Genomic DNA, 17,824 nt, shown 5'->3' with positions numbered 1-17,824 from the left:
GTGGCACTTGGGGCCAAGCCCGTTCTGGGTGCTGTATGACCGTCCCCACAGCCAGAGGTCAGTTTTGGGCTTGGGTATCTCATACTCATTTTTTTTTTTTTTTGCTTTTTGGGTCACACCTGGTGATGCACAGGGGTTACTTCTGGCTCTGCACTTAGGAATTACTCCTGGTGGTGCTCGGGGGACCAGATGGGATGCTGGGAATCGAACCCGGGTCAACCACGTGCACAGCAAACACCCTCCCCGCTGTGTTATTGCTCCAGCCCCTCGTCCCCATTCTTTTGCTCCCCACTCTCTGTTCCCCTATCCCTCTCAGGGTGAGCCCCTCACAATGAAGCGTCTCTGGGAAGCTGTGAAGAAGAAACCCAGCGCCCCATCCAGAAGCCAATGGCAGCTTTTTAAAGACCTGAAAAAATATACTGAAATGTGCATGGAACCATTAGAGACCAAATGGTGAAGCAATCTTCAGGGGGAGAGAAGGAAGGAAAATGGAGGCATATACAATTTCAATACTTTTTATTTATTTTTGCTTTTTTGGGTCACACCCAGAAATGCACAGGAGTTACTCCTGGTTCATGTACTCAAGAATCACTCCTGGTGGTGCTCAGGGGACGTCCTGGGAATCAAAGCTGGGTCGGCCGTGTGCAAGGCAAATGCCCTACCTGCTGTGCTATTGCTCCAGCCCCAATATTTTTTGAATCTATTTTACAGGTTAGTGTTTGTCCCATAAGCACTTAAAAAGATTCTACCAGGACCAGAGAGGCAGTACAGCGGGGAAGGAACTCACCTTGCACGTGGCGAACCAGATTCCATCCCCAGAAACTTCTTAGGTTCTTCCTGGTCCTAGAAAGTAAGACTCGAGCTAAGATGAGGGGCAGGTGTGAGCTCACTTGCCTTGCACACAGCCAACCCCTGTTGGATCCCCTGAGCACCACCAGGGGTCACTCCTGAGCACAGAACCAGGCCTAGCCCCCGAGCACTGCCAGGTGGAGCTCCAGAACCAGATAAATTTGAAAAAATGCGATCTGGACCACAGGGAAATTGACAAGGGTGGGCAGCTTCATGGAGATCCCTGTATGCATGCTGAGGAAAGGGGTGTGAGTGTGTGTGTGTGTGTGTGTGTGTGTGTGTGTGTGTGTGTGTGTGTGTTGGGGGTGGTTTGGACCACATCTGAGGGGCTACACCTGGGTCTGTGCTCAGGAGCGAGTCCTGGAGTTGCTTGGGGGACCACAGGCAGTGCCGGGGGGTGTTTGGGGGAATCAAGGTCCAGGTCAGAGCTATAGTTCAGTAGGGAGACGCTCGCCTTGCACACGGCCACCTGTGTTCTATCCCCCACACATGAGTGCCACATATGAATGCCCATGAGTCTACCAGTAGTGAGCCCTAAGTGAAGAGCCAGGAGCAAGTCCTGAGAACAGATGAGAGTGACTCAAAAAACCAAAGATGGCATGTGAGTCAGACCATGACTTTGAGAATTTTCTTCTGAAATGTGATGTGCCATTATGGGGGGGGGGGGGGGGGGAAGGATCGACAAAGATAACCAGGAAACAAAGCGAGCAGAGTGGGGGGTGGGGGGTGGGGGGGTGGGGAACGGCAGCCCGGGAGAGTGCAGGCTCTGTGGGAACTGAACTGATGCGGGAAGGCACGCCAAGACCCCCACACGCTATGGCAACATGTGAGAAAGTTCGAAGCTCCAGCTCAGGCTGACATCCCCACAGGGTGCAGGAGAGATGGAAAATACCAGCTAATGGGGAAAATGGGGACTTGGAATAAGTTGGACGTTGGAACACCCAGAAAGCCATTTGGGAAAATAGGAAAATTGAATTCACACTCCACACAATACACAATAGAATAAATTCCAAGCAGATCAAAGACCTACATGGAAAACAAAGTAAACAAACAAACAAAAAAAAACCAAGATCATTCAAAATATCTGAACGGGGGAAATCTTTGCAATCCTCAGAGTATCGGAAGCAGATTAGCTAGTTCTACAGAGACTTCAGTGACAAAAGCCACTGCGGTCGACATCTGGACCTCAACAGAATCCTTGTTTGAAGAAACCCACAGTAAAATAGATTTGGGGGAGTGTAGGGACATCTGTCTAGGGACCTGGTGTTTGATGACAGTCAAGAATCATTGTCAATTTTGTTCGGTGTGAATTTTATGTTCGGTGCAAGCAGGAAATTGTCGGTCTTTCAGGGCTGCATACGGAAGCAATTTGGGACAATAGATCATGTTTTCAACAAAAACGCTGTCAAAGTGGTGCCCGTGGATCACTGGCTCGGTGCGAAAGTCCCCAAGCATTCTGCGTGGACAGCTCACTGCCCATCCGCTCCTCCAGGGCTGCTGCAGGCCCCCCCACTTCCGCAGGAGAAGGTCCGGTGACACCCCGCTCCTAAGGGGTACCCCTGAAGATACAAGGCAGCCTTACGTCACTCCAAATGCTCAATGCCACACACCTGCCTCGCTTGTAGCCAGGGTCTGAGACAAGCCCCCGAGCCAGGGAAGAACCTACAACAGAGACCATTGCGGGACGGCTCTCCGAAGTTCCTGGGGGTCACCAGTTCCTGGGGGTCAGGAGGGTAGATCAGGGATCCACTGGAATCCCGCGGGCATGAGCTGATTAGCGCCTGCCACACACCCACAGCTACTGTAATTCCAAACAGCGACTGTGTGAGGGACCCTGCCCTTGGGGGACTGACCTCCTGAGAAGCTGAACCCACTTCCTCCTCCTCCGCCTCAGCTGGTGAGAGTATTTTTGTCTGCATCCCTTTCAATTGGTCCGGGGGCCGCACCTGGGGGTGGAGCTCAGGGGTTACTTCTGGTGCAGGTCCAGGGCCATATGGAGGGCCGGGGAGCAAAGCCAGGATAGGAAACTCCTGAGCCGCTGTACTCTCTTTCTCTGACCCTTCCGTTTACAAAGAAAGGAAAAAGAAATTGGATTCATCTGACATTGAACATTGTGCGATTTAGGGAGTATCATGTATTGTACCACTGTATCACTGTCCTCCTGTTGTTCATCTATTTGCTTGAGCGGGCACCAGTAATGTCTCCATTGTGAGACTTGTTACTGTTTTTGGCATATCGAATGAGAGCGGGGCGGAGGAATCGAACCCAGGTCGGTGGTGTGCAAGGCAAATGCCCTACCCGCTATGCTATCGTTCCAGACCCCCATACCTGGGTATGGGTCAAATAAATTTCTTGCTATGTTATGATTGACCCACACATGTGAAAGGCCAAATGTCATGTTTTTTTTTAATTTTCTGGATCAAGAGGCCAGGTGTGCACGATACTATGTACACATATAATAGATACTCAAACATGGAATCCATAGACTAAACAATAATCGTTGGAGTTCAAGCATAAAAATGAGTGCAAGATTTTTAAAATTTTGGTCTAAAATTAGAATGAGGTTAACTCTGTCTTTCGGCGGTGGGGGCAATGTTCCCCTTCACTGCTTTCAAAGAGTGTTGCCGTCAAAACCAATGCACGCTTACTTGCTGGTGCTGAGTGATACGGGCTTGACAACTTTGCCTCTCCGAGAACGCCTCCCCCCAACAGGAACGGGTCTATAAGCTTGTTTGGGGGTCACGCCCAGCAGTGCTCAGGAGTTACCCCAGATGTTACTGTACTTGAAAAACCGTATGTGGTGTTGGGGTTGGAACTACGCCCACCAAATGCCTTGACCCCATATTCTCTCTCCAGCCCCTACTGACACAGAATTCTAAACTGCGTTTATTTATCACGTGAGAGGCATTTATGGAATCCTATTTGATTTTTCTCCTGATATCTGCCTTTGAAGGGATTAATTACTTCAACAGAAGGCTAGAAGCAGCTCCTCAATGGCCATCCATTAATTCTGAAATAGGGAAACTTCACAAATTGGGGGTTGCACTACAGCTACTGGAACCCTGGTTCGGGCCCAGCTGTTTGTGGGAAGGGATTGATACCAGGAAGGGGCTTCCCTTACAAGCCCCCGGCCAAGGCCCGATCCCTGGCACCACCTGCGGGTTCCCAAGCTCCGCCTGGCGTGAGCCCTGGGCACCAGTCGGTGTCGCCCCAAAGACCGGCTGCTTCCCACATTCCGGAACATTCCCAGTATCTGCTGTAACACCCATTCGTGTGTTCTTCCCCACCTCCATCACCTCCGCCCAGCCCAGCAGCCTTCAGTGGAACCTGGTCCACACTGGCTTCATGGGAACAAAGACCGGGCCTGTACTCACTCGAGGGGCGTAGCGAGGGGCCTTCACACATCCTCTTCCACCACTGCCCGGCTGCTCAGGGGGCCGCTGACCTCTCAGGAACTGTTTCTGCAGGGCACATGGGCTGGGCCACAGGACGAAACCTCCCAGAATGGGCTCGGGTACGAGTCATGGGTAGCCAGGCACAGCCGGGCGAGTTTGTGGGTGGGGAGAATCCGAGCAGATAACGGGTTGGCCAGCTCCCAGAGAGCCCTGTTCAGAACCAGGGGGCCCCGAGCCCACCCCACCACACCCCACCTCACCCCACCCCACCCCAACCCACGGAGGCCGGCGCAGCTGTGCCAGGTCGGAGCCAGGCACGGGGCTAGGCCCGCTGGGTTTGCATGATGATGTCTGTGTCTCACACACTGCCACAGGGCTCAGTGTCCCGCATGTGTTGGACCCCATGACACCCACCCAGGCGCTTCCAGATCCGGTCACACCTCAGGCACATGAGCACCAAGACCCTGACCCAGAAGGTCTGTCTCTAGGATGGTGTGGGGAATCATCTACCCTCGTCCGAGCCGGTGGATGGAGAGCCCCTCGCTCCCTGGCCTACCCACAGACTAAGGACGCGCACCTCTGGCTGCTTTGGGGACACTCATGCTCAGGGTCAGGGGCATGGCGCGGCCCCCTCACTCCCGCTGGGAAAGCAGGAACTAGGAGCTGTGATGAGACACGCGTGCCCTCCACACCAGGGTGTGTGCTTCATCGGTCCCCACCCATGGTGGCTCTGATGCTCTGCCCCTAGAGTCCAGCACCATGGCCAGGCCCCCCTGCGTTGGACAGACAGTGGCCCCGGGCAGTTGGCAGGGACGAACGAGACACCCACAGGGTGAGAGGGTGGGGGTCTGCTCTGCTCCTCCCCAGCCAGCGTGCCCCCAGGAGGGTTGGAAACCCCTCAGCCCTGGAGCAATGTGCCCCTTTCAAGCCCGTCTCATTCGGGCACCGAGAGGAGCGTGCAATGGGACAGGCAGAGAGAAACGGGGGCCCACCTCGGAGCCCCATCTGCTCTGGCCCTAGCACTTCTGAGCGTGTGAAGTGGTGTACCCACAGACAGCTCTCAGACCCTCAAACCATGCCCAAGTTTCCTTCCTCATGTGTGGTGGGTACGACTGGGCAGGCACAATGAACCTCATTTGACTTTTTCAAGCCAAGAGTGTCCTTGTGAAACTGGCCCGACTATACACAGAACAGGGCGATCTCTGAGCAGAGTTTAGGATGGAAAGCGCCTTTCTCCGATTTAGTTCTTAAAGTATGGCTGTCTCCCCGCATGAGGATCTGGGGAAGGAACCACCAAATGGCATTTCTTGACTTTGACTTCCAAGTCACTGGCCAGCTCCTGTTAGCGGAAATCGGCCGACTCGCAGGTACGCCAACCCAGTTAGCTATGGAGCACCGTGCATCAGAAAAGCTGTGACCAGAAAGGCCTCTCTCGTCTCAGTAGCCGAGAGGCCACTCAGACTGACCCCAAGGCCATGTGAGCCCCAGCCCCAGCCCCAGGAGGCCGACTAACACATGTTGTCCAGGCCACGTTGGGCAGGCAGGTAGTGGGCACTGTTTTTATTCAGAAACGCCAAGTTTCTGCCAGCTGTCAACCCCACCTAGTGTGGACATGGGGCAGGGCTACCAAAACCAAGACCAGAGCAGCTGTCACACGGCCTGGCATGCTCGGGGCAGGAAAGCCGCCCTGGGAAAGCCGAACTCCGGCTCAGGAGAGCGAAGGAGAAGGAAGTATAGGAGGGGCCCTTGTCGGGAAGCCTGCAGCCCCCTGACGGGGAGAGTCAGAAAACGCTCCCTCGGAGGGTTGACAAAGGAATCCAAAGGTGCTGGGAAACCGTGTGGGAAACCGCCACGGTTTCCCCTCAGTTCTGTGGCCCAGACCTTCCCTTTGGTATATGCGCCGGGCTGCACTTAGAGCTGGTCTGTACCCGCCAGGCCACCACCTGGTGGAGGTTAACTGCACACAAAGAGTTGCTTCCATTTTCTTTACATCACTTTTAAAAAAGCATAGTGAAGAGTCTGAGGACAAATTATTCAACTGTTTATCATACATAAGACCGCATGACTATAATACAAAGGGGGTTCTTTTTCATTTAACGTTACAATATACACAGCAAGTCCGGACCAGATCTTACAATCTGCACACAGGTATTTAACCTTTTCCATGCTGTTTATGTTTACAATGCACAGAAGTCCTGTAACCAAACCGTGTAGTAAAGCACACAAAACTGGACTGTAACATAACACAGTATGCAGAAGCACTGGATTTTATGATTTCCTTTATGTCAATAGCAGTGTAGAAACCGCTATCTTTGTTGTTGCTGTTTTTTTGTTTTTGTTTTTGTTTTTTTGGTGCTTGCTAAGATGTGGCAACCAGCACAGGGGGAAAAAAAAAGAAAAGGAAAGGGAAAAAAAAAAAGAAAAAAAAAAAGACCTGCCCCATGCTCGGCCTTCGACTCCACCCTGCACAGCAGTGACTACCGACCCCCTCGCTGCCACGCTCCAGGTGGCGTCCTTCCATCCGAGGCACACCTTTCAGGACTACCGAGTTCAAAAATCCATCCACAGGCTTGACATTTAATTACGAAATAAATATGGATTTCCTGATTAACAACAACAACAACAACAAAAAAGGTTGTGTGAAGGTTCCTAAAAACAGGGTATTTCCAAGCTTCCATTCACATTCACGTGGTTCTCAGCCTTCCTTCCGTCGCTGTGCACAGAGAGAGAGAAACCTGCTTCTGTCCCGAGAACACTGACTTAGCCCCACGGCACCTGCGCCCTAGCGGGTGGGTGTGCGGCTGAGCTGCCTCCGACAGGGGTGCGGCAGAGGTAGGTTACTGCTTCCTTCCTAGGCTTCTTTCGCTCCCGGACAGGGAAAAATCATTTCTCTTCATTCTCCCAAGTCAACCGCTCAAAAATACAGCACCCTAAAATGGGCCAATTTAAAAACGGGAACACAAACTGAGTGACTGCCAGACTGCGTTACATTAAGGCAGCAGCATCTCAACGTGAGGCGCCGGCCCGTCCCCTCGGTCACGGTGAGACTCTGCTTTACTCCTGCTCAGACAATGGACCTCTCGGGGCCAGCAAGGTCTTGCTTTCAAGTGTACGAGTAGGTTGATCAGGAATACAAGAACCGACTGCTGGTTCCAAAGCATCTGGATCCAGTATCCCTTTCCCGTCAGAAGCCTGAACATAGTGATAACGTAACCAATGTGGTGATCTTGAGTTAGATGTCAATCTATTATGTTCAGTACACAGATTGCTGTAAATGTATTGGCTATGGATTCAACAACAGTTCCAGTTTTGTTTAAGCAATAGTACAGCCATAATTTTCAACTGACATTTAAAAATGGTCTAGTTACACCTTGTGTCAAAGTGCAGAACTGCTACATTATTGGTTACAGACATCTATGTGCTATAAAAACAGCTTTGGTACAATAAATTATCAAAAAAGAAAATAAATTTTTGTAAAATTCACAGCATAATTGTGAGGCAAAAAAGCAGTCACATAAAATTCTGCATTTTTTAAAAAATGTTCAGGATGAACAGAAGACATCTTTGTGCAGAAGAAATGGTGGAGATACCACGTGCCGAGAAAAAGCAAAAGCAAAGTAAGAAGCAGGAAGGGACACAGCGGTAGCTATTTCCGTCAAAGCAAACCACTACTCTGTGACCTTCAACCGAGAAGGAAGTCAACTTTATGACACACGCAAAGTGACCTCGCAATACCTTACAATGAGTGGGTCACAAAAGTCTATTGGAAAAGAAAGGCCTCTTGAATTACCCATCCTCTGTGTTTTCAGCATTAAGGACTGTCTGCGAAAGCATGTCCAGCGTGATTGCATCTGAAATGGTAGGCTCTTCTCGTTTCGAGTCCAAATCCATAAGGCCAAAGGTTATCCCAAAGACCACCACTCAGACCCCCCCGCCCCGCCCCCCGCCCCGGGACTGGCCACGGCTGACCCGTTGATTGCTTCTCAGTGCACCTCGGTGAGCAGACCAGTCACGCTCCGTCACTCTCTCCGCGGCCTCCGTGCGCCTGCTGCTCTGCTCCTCGCGCTCCAGACAGGAGAGCCCCGACCCCGCCACCGCGCGTGCTTCCTGCGCCTTCTCCCCACGCCAACGCCACCGTCCCTTCCAGTGAGGGTGATGTCTGGGAGCTGGAGGGCCCTCTTCCTTACAGTACTGCATTTCCGTGCCCAAGTGTGTTTGGAGGATTTTAAAACCCAAACTTCCCACCCCCCACCCAAAACAAAACAGAACAAAAGGGGGGGGGGGGAACCAAAAGAAAGAAAGAAAAAAAACACCCTCACGGGGCCCTGTATGCAAATTATGTGCAGTGCCTTAAAAAAAAAAAGAAAGAAAAAAGAAAGTTGGCAAATGACCAAGACCAACATCTGAACATGAACTTGTGGAACAGAAAGACAAAAAAACCCCACCATGACCGGGATGTGGCAAGTTAAAATGGGGGCGGCAAAGAGAGGGCACCTCTGAGCTATCCGTGAAGATGGGCTTGGACATGGCTCTTTTAGAAACTTCATTGTCCCTTTGCAATCTTTTCAAGTGAAAATAAAAAGTCAGCTCTGCCCTCTTGTAGCGGTTCAGTGTGTTAATCTCCTTCTGATTCAAGCAGCTTTGCACTTTGTTTTTTGGAAAAAAAAACACCACTTCTATAAAAACACACAAGAAACAAACTCCAGTTTCAACGTAGTCACGAGCTGGCGACGGGGCTCTGCTGCACGCACACCCCCGTCATGGGGGACTCCTCCCTGTCCGCCCCCTGCCGCATGGCCAGGTGTCCCTCCGTCAGGTAATGTGCAGGGCCCGGGTTGGCGGAGAACTGGTACGTCGGGTGTCCAGCTAGGCCAGTCTCTTGGCGGGGATTGGAGTAGACGGTTAAATTCACGTCCATGGCTCCGTTCTGTCCAAAGTCCAAGGTGTTAGCAGCCACGGGGCGGTTCTGGTAGGCCTGATTGCCTTGGTTCCCAGTAGAGGAGGAAGATGTCGAGGAGGAAGTCGTGGAGGAAGACAGTGACGTCATGGAGTGGTGGCTGTGGCCGACCTCCATGGAGTCCTGGGTAGAGGAGCTATTGGTGGGAGAGCTGTAGACCCTCGGCCTGGTCCGGCTCCCCAGGGCTTGCTGTCCGTGGTGGTGGTGGTGGTGGTGATGGTGGTGGTGATGGTGGGAACTGTTTCCGTGGTGATGATGCAATGCGTTCTGCGGAGGGGCTACGTGAAAGGTCGTTTCTTGAACGGGATGAGTTTCCACAGTGACCTGTGGAGGCGCTTCAGGGCCCGACCAGCCGAGGGGGGCAGGAAACTGCTGACGCACCTGGAAGAACACACCGGCATTTCAGAGCACTGTTCTGGAGCTCCCACCGTCAAGTGAGGGCCTCGACACGAGAGCTCTCCTTAACTGGGAGGGGAGGGGCACGTTCATATCAGAACTTAACGCGACAGACAGTTCCGTAGCGGGAAATGTCTCTGCTGACCGGGGAGAGGCAGAGCCCTCGGCCCGCGGAAATGAAGCTCGGTACCTCTAAGTGGGGCAGGGGTGGGGGAGCTGCAACTGTTTTTTTTTTATAATGAAAATCTGTGATGGTGATTTCTACAAATAGACACCTTACTTCCTGATCCTTTTTTTTTCCTTGGAAGCACTGTTTATGCCAGGGGTCAGCAAATTTTCTCTGCTAAGGACCAGAGGACAACTGTTTAAGGCAGAGTCTCAACGAATTCTTCCATTTCCCCTGGGGCCGGAGAGATGGTGCGGCAGAATGGGGTGCCACTTCCCCAGCACCACACATGGACCCAAGCCCACCAGGGGTGTCCCTGAGCGCATAGACAGGAGTAAGCCCTGAGCACTGCTGGGGTGTGTATGTGTGCTGTGTGTGTATCGTCGGATAACTTCCGTGTATCTGTGTGTTTTGTTGGATAACTTTCCATTGCACTGTCGAATGGGAATGAACTGGGGCGTGCCACTGTGTGTGTGTATGTGTGTAAATCACTGGATAACTTCCCACGGCACTGTCCAATAGGGATGAATTGGGGTGCACTTGTGACCAGTCAGCCAGCGGCAATAAATAGCAGAAGCTGCCCCTGAGGGCCACTCCCCACCCCAGGATCCAAAAAGGAAAATCAAACAAACAAAAGAAAAAAAAACCCACTAATAGTCCTCAAACTATAAAGCTACTCAAAAACTTCACACATTGAGAAATCAGCAAAATAAAACTCTATGTAACCAAGTATCGATTTTTCATTTCACAATGAACACCACCACTGCGTTGATGGGAAAGCTAAACTGGTCAGTGTGGAGGAGGAGTGACCTGCCAATATCTATCAAAGTGACCATCTCGTAACTCTCTGACCCAGCCATTCCACACCCAGGAACTCCTCATACAAACTCCCCAAGTTGGGGTACTAAATGTCTCAGGTGATTTATTACAGCACCATCTGTAATACTACGGGAGACTGGAAATAAGTGGGAGGCCCATTAACTAGGGACTACTGAAATGACTTGTAGAATACATTAGAAGATCTAAAGAAAATAATACCATATAACCATAAGAAGCATCTATGTGTTGATAAAGAGCTCCAAAATATATATCCAAGATATACAAAATATGTAAAGCAAGTAGCTGTTTTACAAAAAATATGGAAAACAAGGGGACCTCCTACAGGCAAGGCTCTGATTCCCTCTTACACTAGGATTTTTTTTTTTCAAACAAACAACCCCCATATTTTTGTAAAACAAAAATATGTGAAACTGTGTGGAATGCAAATATTACCTGAAGACGCTCAGTAGTTTCCAAATGCATAAAGTATCTCCCTTACCCCACTGGGAAAAAGCTAGAACACTTAAAAAATCAGAAGCTGGAGGACATAAAGGCTTTTCATGAAACCTTTTCTATATTTACATATTTTAACCATGTGAATGTACCAATCACTTATGTCTTTAAAGGGTTGTGAGGGAGGCAAAGGCAGTATTTTACTAACTTTCATCAAATACAAGTAAGAGGGTCACAAATGTCTTATTTCTGGTTCTTTCTTGTGTATATGCACTATCTTCTTTATTTGGAAGATTATTTGAAAAGGAGGAAGAAAGGGGAGGTATAAAGATTTGGAGAACTGAAAAGAATAAAACTAATCAGTCCTGGCGGGGATGTAGGAGAAAAGGCACCCTCAACCACTGCCAATGGGGACACCAACTGGATAGGACACTTCTCAAAAACAAAAGAAAAAAACTAAGAATTTAGATTCTGTGCGACCCAGAAATTCCACTTCTGGGCACCTAGCCCAGGGGCCCAAGAACTCCATTCAGAAAAGACCTTTGCACTCTTACGTTCATTGCAGCATTACTGATAACAGCCCAAATCTGGAAACCACCCAAGAGTCCACAAACAGAGGAGAGGATCATCTCTACAACGGACAGCTCCTCGACAGTCAGGAAGGTGAAATCCTGCACTCTGCCTCTGCGTGGAAGGAACTAGAGGGGTGAGGCCAGGGACACGAGCCAGGAGAGGGACAGAATCAGAACGACCTCTCAGGTGTATGATATAAAATGGCCAAGGGTGAGAGAGAGGAGCTTCGAGCTGGCCCACAGCTGGGCGGGACTGGGAGGGTGGAGCGTGAGCCCATGGGGCAGGGAGTGGTGCCCACACGCTGCACGCATGGAACTGCCCAGGAGTGTCCTGCATCACCATAAAGCTTTATAGAACAGCAACAAAAACTTAGGACAGCCTCTGGGAGCTAAGGACATTGGAGATTTCAGACCCGAGCCACAGAAAGCAGGGGGGAAAGGTGGCCCAGAGGAGACAGAGCCACTGATAGAGCCGTGAATGAGAACTTGCTAGGGTTTTAAAAACGAAAAGAAAACCAATCCAGTGAGCCGGATGGGTGAGGAGGAGGTGGAGGACGGGCAAGGCAGGACCACTGAGAGTCTGGGATTCCCTGCGGTGGCCAAGGGAGAAGGGCTGCAGGGCGTGGACAGCCACCCCGAGTGCGGATGCGCTCAGAGCCCCGGTCTAGGGACAGACGTGGCGAGAAGCTGGCGAGGGAGGCAGCACTGAGCTCCAGGGTTCAGGTCGGGAGTGGGGGGAGACAGCTCCGTGCCTCCTGGGCGGGCTGCAGCGCCCAGCGTGGATGTGGCGGGCAGAGGGGGCACAGGGCCCGTCAGGCACGGGGAGACGACAGCAAGAGCAGGAGACGGGACTATCCGAGGTCTGAGGAGCAAGGCTGGGTGGGGGGTGAGGGTGGGGGGTGGTGGAGGGTACCCCGGGGCTGGGCACAGCAGAGAAGCAGGACGGGGACGGGCACTGGGCAGGGCTGGGAGGTCCCTGGGGCCCTGGTGCAGCAGAGAAGCAGGGGGGATGGGAACTGGGCAAGGCTGGGGGTGGGAGGCTCCCCAGGGCTGGGCCCAACAGGGCAGCTCTCAGCCACTGTGGAGAGACTCGCGTTTCACCGCCCCCTGTCTGCTTCGCCCCAACTGAAAAAAGGGAGAAAAAAAAAAAAGCCCATCAGGTCCTCTCTTGGACAGGTAGGAAGGCAAAATAAGGAGGAAGGTAAACCAGCGGGGAAGGAACCTCAAAGCAGCAACTCCCCAAGGTGAGGCCGGGGCCACCTGGCGAGGCGAGGGCCCGGGGAGCCTGGCAGGGCGCTCACCTGGGGGCTGTGTGTCTCGCAGTCCATGGCCTGCACGGCGGCCGTGAAGTGCCCGCCGCTGTGCCGGTGCTGGTGCGTGGGGTCCGACCGGGCACGGCCGCTGTTGCTTGTCCCTGACGATCCGCCTGCAGGAGCACGGCATGGGTGAGCACCCCGGGGACCCATGTGGGCGCCCGCCCCGGCCCCGAGCTCTTCCCCACGCTGCCCCAGCCCCATCCCGGCCCGCGGCCCGCGAGGGCACCTGAGCTGGAAGATGTGCTGGATGTGGTCCCCGAGGACTGGGACTGCTCCATGGCGGGGCTGGTGGACACGCTGTTGCTCGTGTTGGTGCCCTCGTCGGCCGTCTTCTTGAAGAAGCTGTGCTGCAGCGCATAGTAGGGCTGGATCCGCGTCTTGGGGTCGTAGTCCAGCATCCTGAGGATGAGGTCCTTGAACTTCAAGTAGTCGGCCACCGTGTGCCCCGACTCCCCGGCACGGCGCCCTCCGGGGCCGCCCGTCTCCACGCCCAGGATGTTATGAAGCTTGCGGGTGCCCGGTGGTTTATACTCCTGCAGCGGGAGAGAGAGAAGGCGCCGTGAGCCGGCACAGCAGGGACCCGGGTCAGCACCGCAGCGGCCAACCAGATCCCTGCAGAGGACACTCTTCATAACCAGTCACTAACTCATGCTGCCAGCCAAAAGTTCACTTTCTAACAGATAACCTCAAACTCTCCTAGGACCAGCTAATAATTGATGTAGAATGGTTTCCCAGAGTTTTGGTTTGAGCTCCCACAGAACCCAAGAAGCTTCCGCACTCCCAGAGGCTTGCCGGGGGCCGGGAACCCCGAAGTACAGTGGCCAGGTGTGCGACGGCAGGGCAGCAGGGGGCAGGAGCCTTTCACGGACACACCTGCTGTGACCACGTACAAACTGCTGACAAGGCAAAGAGAAGAACCGAAACCCAACAGTCTGGGTTCAGTGCAACGCCAAAGAGGCTGAAGGGAAGTAAGATTTCACTCATCTCAACTGCTGTGACACAAAAAGTCTGGCATAAACTGAAAAGTTACAGGTGCATGGACTAAGAACAACAGAAATAAATGACTTCAAGGCTGGAATTAAATAACAATTATAGATTAAATGGAGAACTTACAGAAAAAAAAAAAACCCTACTTAAAAAATGGAACAAATGTGAAAACGTAAGACTAAATAATCCAGTGTTAGAAAGAGAGCCTCTTTTCTTGCTGCACTATTTACAATCGCCAGAATCTGGAAAAAACCCTAGTGCCTGAGAACAAATGACTGGTTAAAGAAACCCAGATATATCTACATAATGGAATACTATGCAGCTGTTAGAAAAAAAAAATAATATCATGAAATTTGCATATAAGTGGATCAACATGGAGAGTATCAGTTAAGTGAAATGAGTCAGAAAGAGAGAGACAGACAAAGAAGGACTGCACTCATTTGTGGAGTATAAACATAATAGGAGACTAACAACTAAAGACAGTAAAAATAAGGGTCAGAAGGACTGCCCCATGGCTTGGAAGCCGATCTCATGCGCTGGAGGAAAAGGTAGCTGGGATGGAGACAGGAGCACCAAGTAAATGATGGTTGGAGGGCTCGCTCAGGATAGGACATGTGTGCTGAAAGTAGACCATGCACCAAAATGGCCGCTTGATACCTGTATTGCAAACCAAAACACCCCAAAAGACAGAGAGAGTAAGAGGGATTGTACCTGCCACAGAGGAAGGGGGTGGGAAGGGGTGGGGTGGCGGGAGGGATACTGGGAACATTGGGGGTGGGGAATGGGCACTGGTGGAGGGAAGGGTACTCGATCATTGCATAACTGAACCACAATCATGAAAGTTTGTGAGTCTGTAACTGTATCTCACGGTGATTCACTAAAATAAAAAGAAAGGGGCCTCCACTGAGGTTAAGAGCAGACTGAAGCCAGCAGCAGAACAACAACTGGCCGAGAGAAGGTCCAGACAGCGGTGACGCAGAGCAAGCACTGACGCAGAGCACGGCGACTGAGGGTGAGGGGAGAGGCCGCGGTGGGGCCATTCTGAGAAGATGACGTCCAAGTGTTTTAAGAAACGATGGAAGAGATGGACCAGCAGATCCCAGGAGCTTCACAAATTCAAGGACAAACAAACCAGGCAAAATGACAGCTTGGGGCCTAACTGTCCAACTGCTGAAACAGCCACAGAAACAAAGCTGACTCAGAATCAGGGAGCAAAGTGCGAACCATCACATACCGGAAACAAAGCTCAGGCAAATCACTGGTTTCCTGTGGAAACAGAGTGACACATGAAGCCACGCCAACTGCCAACCCGGTCCCAACAGCCCCTCCCCATCCCCGAAGTGGGGGACGGTGGTCCAGTCAGAATCCTACAAATCCTCGGAGAGGTGCTTCTCCGCAGCAAACCTCTCAACAAGGTGTGTAGAGGCTTCCTGGCGAGGGCTAGTCGGCCTCTGTAGGCCGGGCCAGGCAGCATGGAGAGGGTAAAAAAGGGGTGTACATGCGCAATGGGAAAAGCTATCACCACCTTTGTTCTCATGTATCTTTCAGGGGCAGGAGAGAGCATCTGTGTGGCTGACCCGATAGTCACCCCCACCAGCCCCCTCGCATATGGGCCCCAAGCCCGCGCCCAGAGGCAGGAACAGCCCCCTCGCCCCTCTGGGCATGGCCCAAGACCCCCTCAGGCCTCCGAAGACGTCATTCCTCAGAGGAGCAGAGGTGGCGCGCGGGCCCACACCCCGGACAAGGGCTCAGACACAGTTCCGACACGTCTACTGAGGGGCAGGACAGCAGGTGATGGTCAACGGGCAAATCAAGAGCAACACTGAAAACCATAGGCTAGCAAATAGACTAGTGACTGAAAAGTCCTTAGAGGCCATGAAATAAAACAAGAAGTACTCAGCCCAAAAGAAGGCAGGAAAGAGAAAGAGCCAGCTAGACAGATGAGACAAAGGTCTGAAGCCCAACCCCCTGGATGATTAAATGCCTATAATCAAAGAGACTCTAAGAATGGATAGAAAGTGTATTTCTGGGGCTGGAGGCAGAATGTTTGCCTTGCACGCGGCAGACCCGGTTTCAATCCCTGACATCCCATATGGTCCCCCAAGCACAGCCAGGAGTTATTCCTGAGTGCAGAGCCAGGAGTAACCCTGAGCATCACTGAGTGAGACCCCCTCCCCCCCAAAAAAAGGTATTACCAGGGACTGAAGAGATTGTACGATGGGTAGGACCCTTGCCTTGCACATGGCAGATCCGGGTTTGAGGCCCAGCACTACCAGGTGTGACCCTCCGCAAAAAGAAAAGCTCTAAAAAGAGTGTATTCCACTATAAGGAGTATACAAAGGTCATACTTTAATAGAAACTAGTTTTAAGTAAAACAATAGAAAAAAAAACATACAAGAACAAGAAAGTGGTGGAGTTCATGCTCAATTCAATCAGCCTAATAATCAGTGGCTGAATAAATGCAGTACTCCTACATTAAAACACACACACACACACACACACACACACACACACACACACACACACACACACAAGAAAGTACTTCTGGCTCTAGGAGTATCAGAAAGAGCGGACTGAGGGGTCAAAGCGATGGGACAGTGGGTGGACTTGCCTTAGATGTGGCTGACCCGGATCTGATCCCTGGCAACCCATATGGTCTCCTGAGCATTGCCAAGAGTGATTCCTAAACATAACTAGATGACTAGATGTGGCCCAAAAACCAAAACCAACACACACACACACAAAATAAATTAAAAAGTTTAAAATAATAAAAAAGAAAAAGAAATGCAGACTTAAAGACAAAAATATTCTGATATAAAAGGGGACATGATAAAAGTCAACTGATGATGAAGTCATCATGATACCAATGGGACTCCAAAGAGTGAGATTGCTCAGAAAACTAGAGCGAGGGCCAGAGAGACCGTACATGGGAACGGCCACACAGCCAACCCCAGCGTTCACTCCCAGCACTGTTACGGTCACCCGAGCACAGCCGGCAACGAGCCCAGTGCAGGGCCAGGAGTGAGTCTGGGGAAGCCCCACCACGCCAACAAGATAAGTCAGACAAGTCCAAAGCTAATATTACTATCAGCTGAGGAGCAAAAATACACAGAAGACAGGAAGAACAGTATCGCACAACTGGCAACTGGACCTACCTATACTGACATCTGTACACCGAAATGCTAAAGTTTATTGATGGTGTTCAGGGGCCCATATGGGATACTGGGGTCAGCCACATGCCCTACCCACTAGATTACCTCTGACCCCAACAATCAGCATTCTGAACAGCGACGAGCTAATACAGAATCACAAGGGAAATAAGAGAGATTTCAAAAAGACCACTTAGGGGCTGGAGCGATAGCACAGCGGGTAGGGCATTTGCCTTGCACGCAGCCAACATGGCCGACCCAGGTTCGATTCCCAGCACCCCATATGGTCCCGAGCACCGCCAGGAGCAATTTCTGAGTGCATGAGCCAGGAGTAACCAGGAGTAACCCCATTGCCGGGTGTGACCCAAAAAGCAAAAAAAAAAAAAAAAAAAAAAGACCACTTAATATGTATTTAAAGTTGCAGAATGCCACAAAAACTGCACTTCTACCTACTAAGAAAGCCACATGCAAACTGAAGAAAATAACAAGTCTCAAAAAGTCAACAATGTAGAAGGAAAAAAATCCAAAAAATCCAAATCTGTGTGTCTGTAAAGATTTAGAAGCATGATAAAGTTCTAAAGAAATAGGGCGGGGGCATTTAAAAAAAGGAGATAAAATGCAAATGACCAAAATCAGAAAAAAAAACAAGACTATCATTACAGCTCTGCCAAAAATTAAAACCATAATAAAAAATAATATGGGCAATTTCATGTCAATTAACATAATAGCTTAGATGAGAACATGTTTCTTGAAATTCATAGTTTC

The 17,824-nt window shown here is 51.1% G+C and overlaps 1 protein-coding gene across 2 annotated transcripts in view; it reads right to left on the bottom strand.

Annotated features, from left to right (window-relative positions):
• Positions 1–6,262: 6,262 nt before the first annotated feature.
• The window catches only part of DYRK1A (dual specificity tyrosine phosphorylation regulated kinase 1A), a 77,881-nt gene continuing 66,319 nt past the window's right edge, over positions 6,263–17,824 (bottom strand). For both annotated transcript variants that reach the window (XM_056119375.1, XM_056119376.1), the window contains exons 9-11: positions 13,150–13,456; positions 12,909–13,033; positions 6,263–9,582 (exon numbers count right to left, since the gene is read on the bottom strand). In XM_056119375.1, coding sequence (XP_055975350.1) covers positions 8,962–9,582; positions 12,909–13,033; positions 13,150–13,456 — 1,053 coding nt within the window. In that variant the 3' untranslated portion in view covers positions 6,263–8,961. The remainder of the gene's footprint in view (positions 9,583–12,908; positions 13,034–13,149; positions 13,457–17,824) is intronic.

The sequence above is a fragment of the Sorex fumeus genome, unplaced genomic scaffold (assembly GCF_029834395.1).
Source record: "Sorex fumeus unplaced genomic scaffold, SorFum_2.1 ptg000041l, whole genome shotgun sequence".
NCBI lineage: Eukaryota > Metazoa > Chordata > Mammalia > Eulipotyphla > Soricidae > Sorex > Sorex fumeus.
Note: the sequence above shows the minus strand (reverse complement) of the source record. Positions and strands in the feature narration are given on the sequence as shown.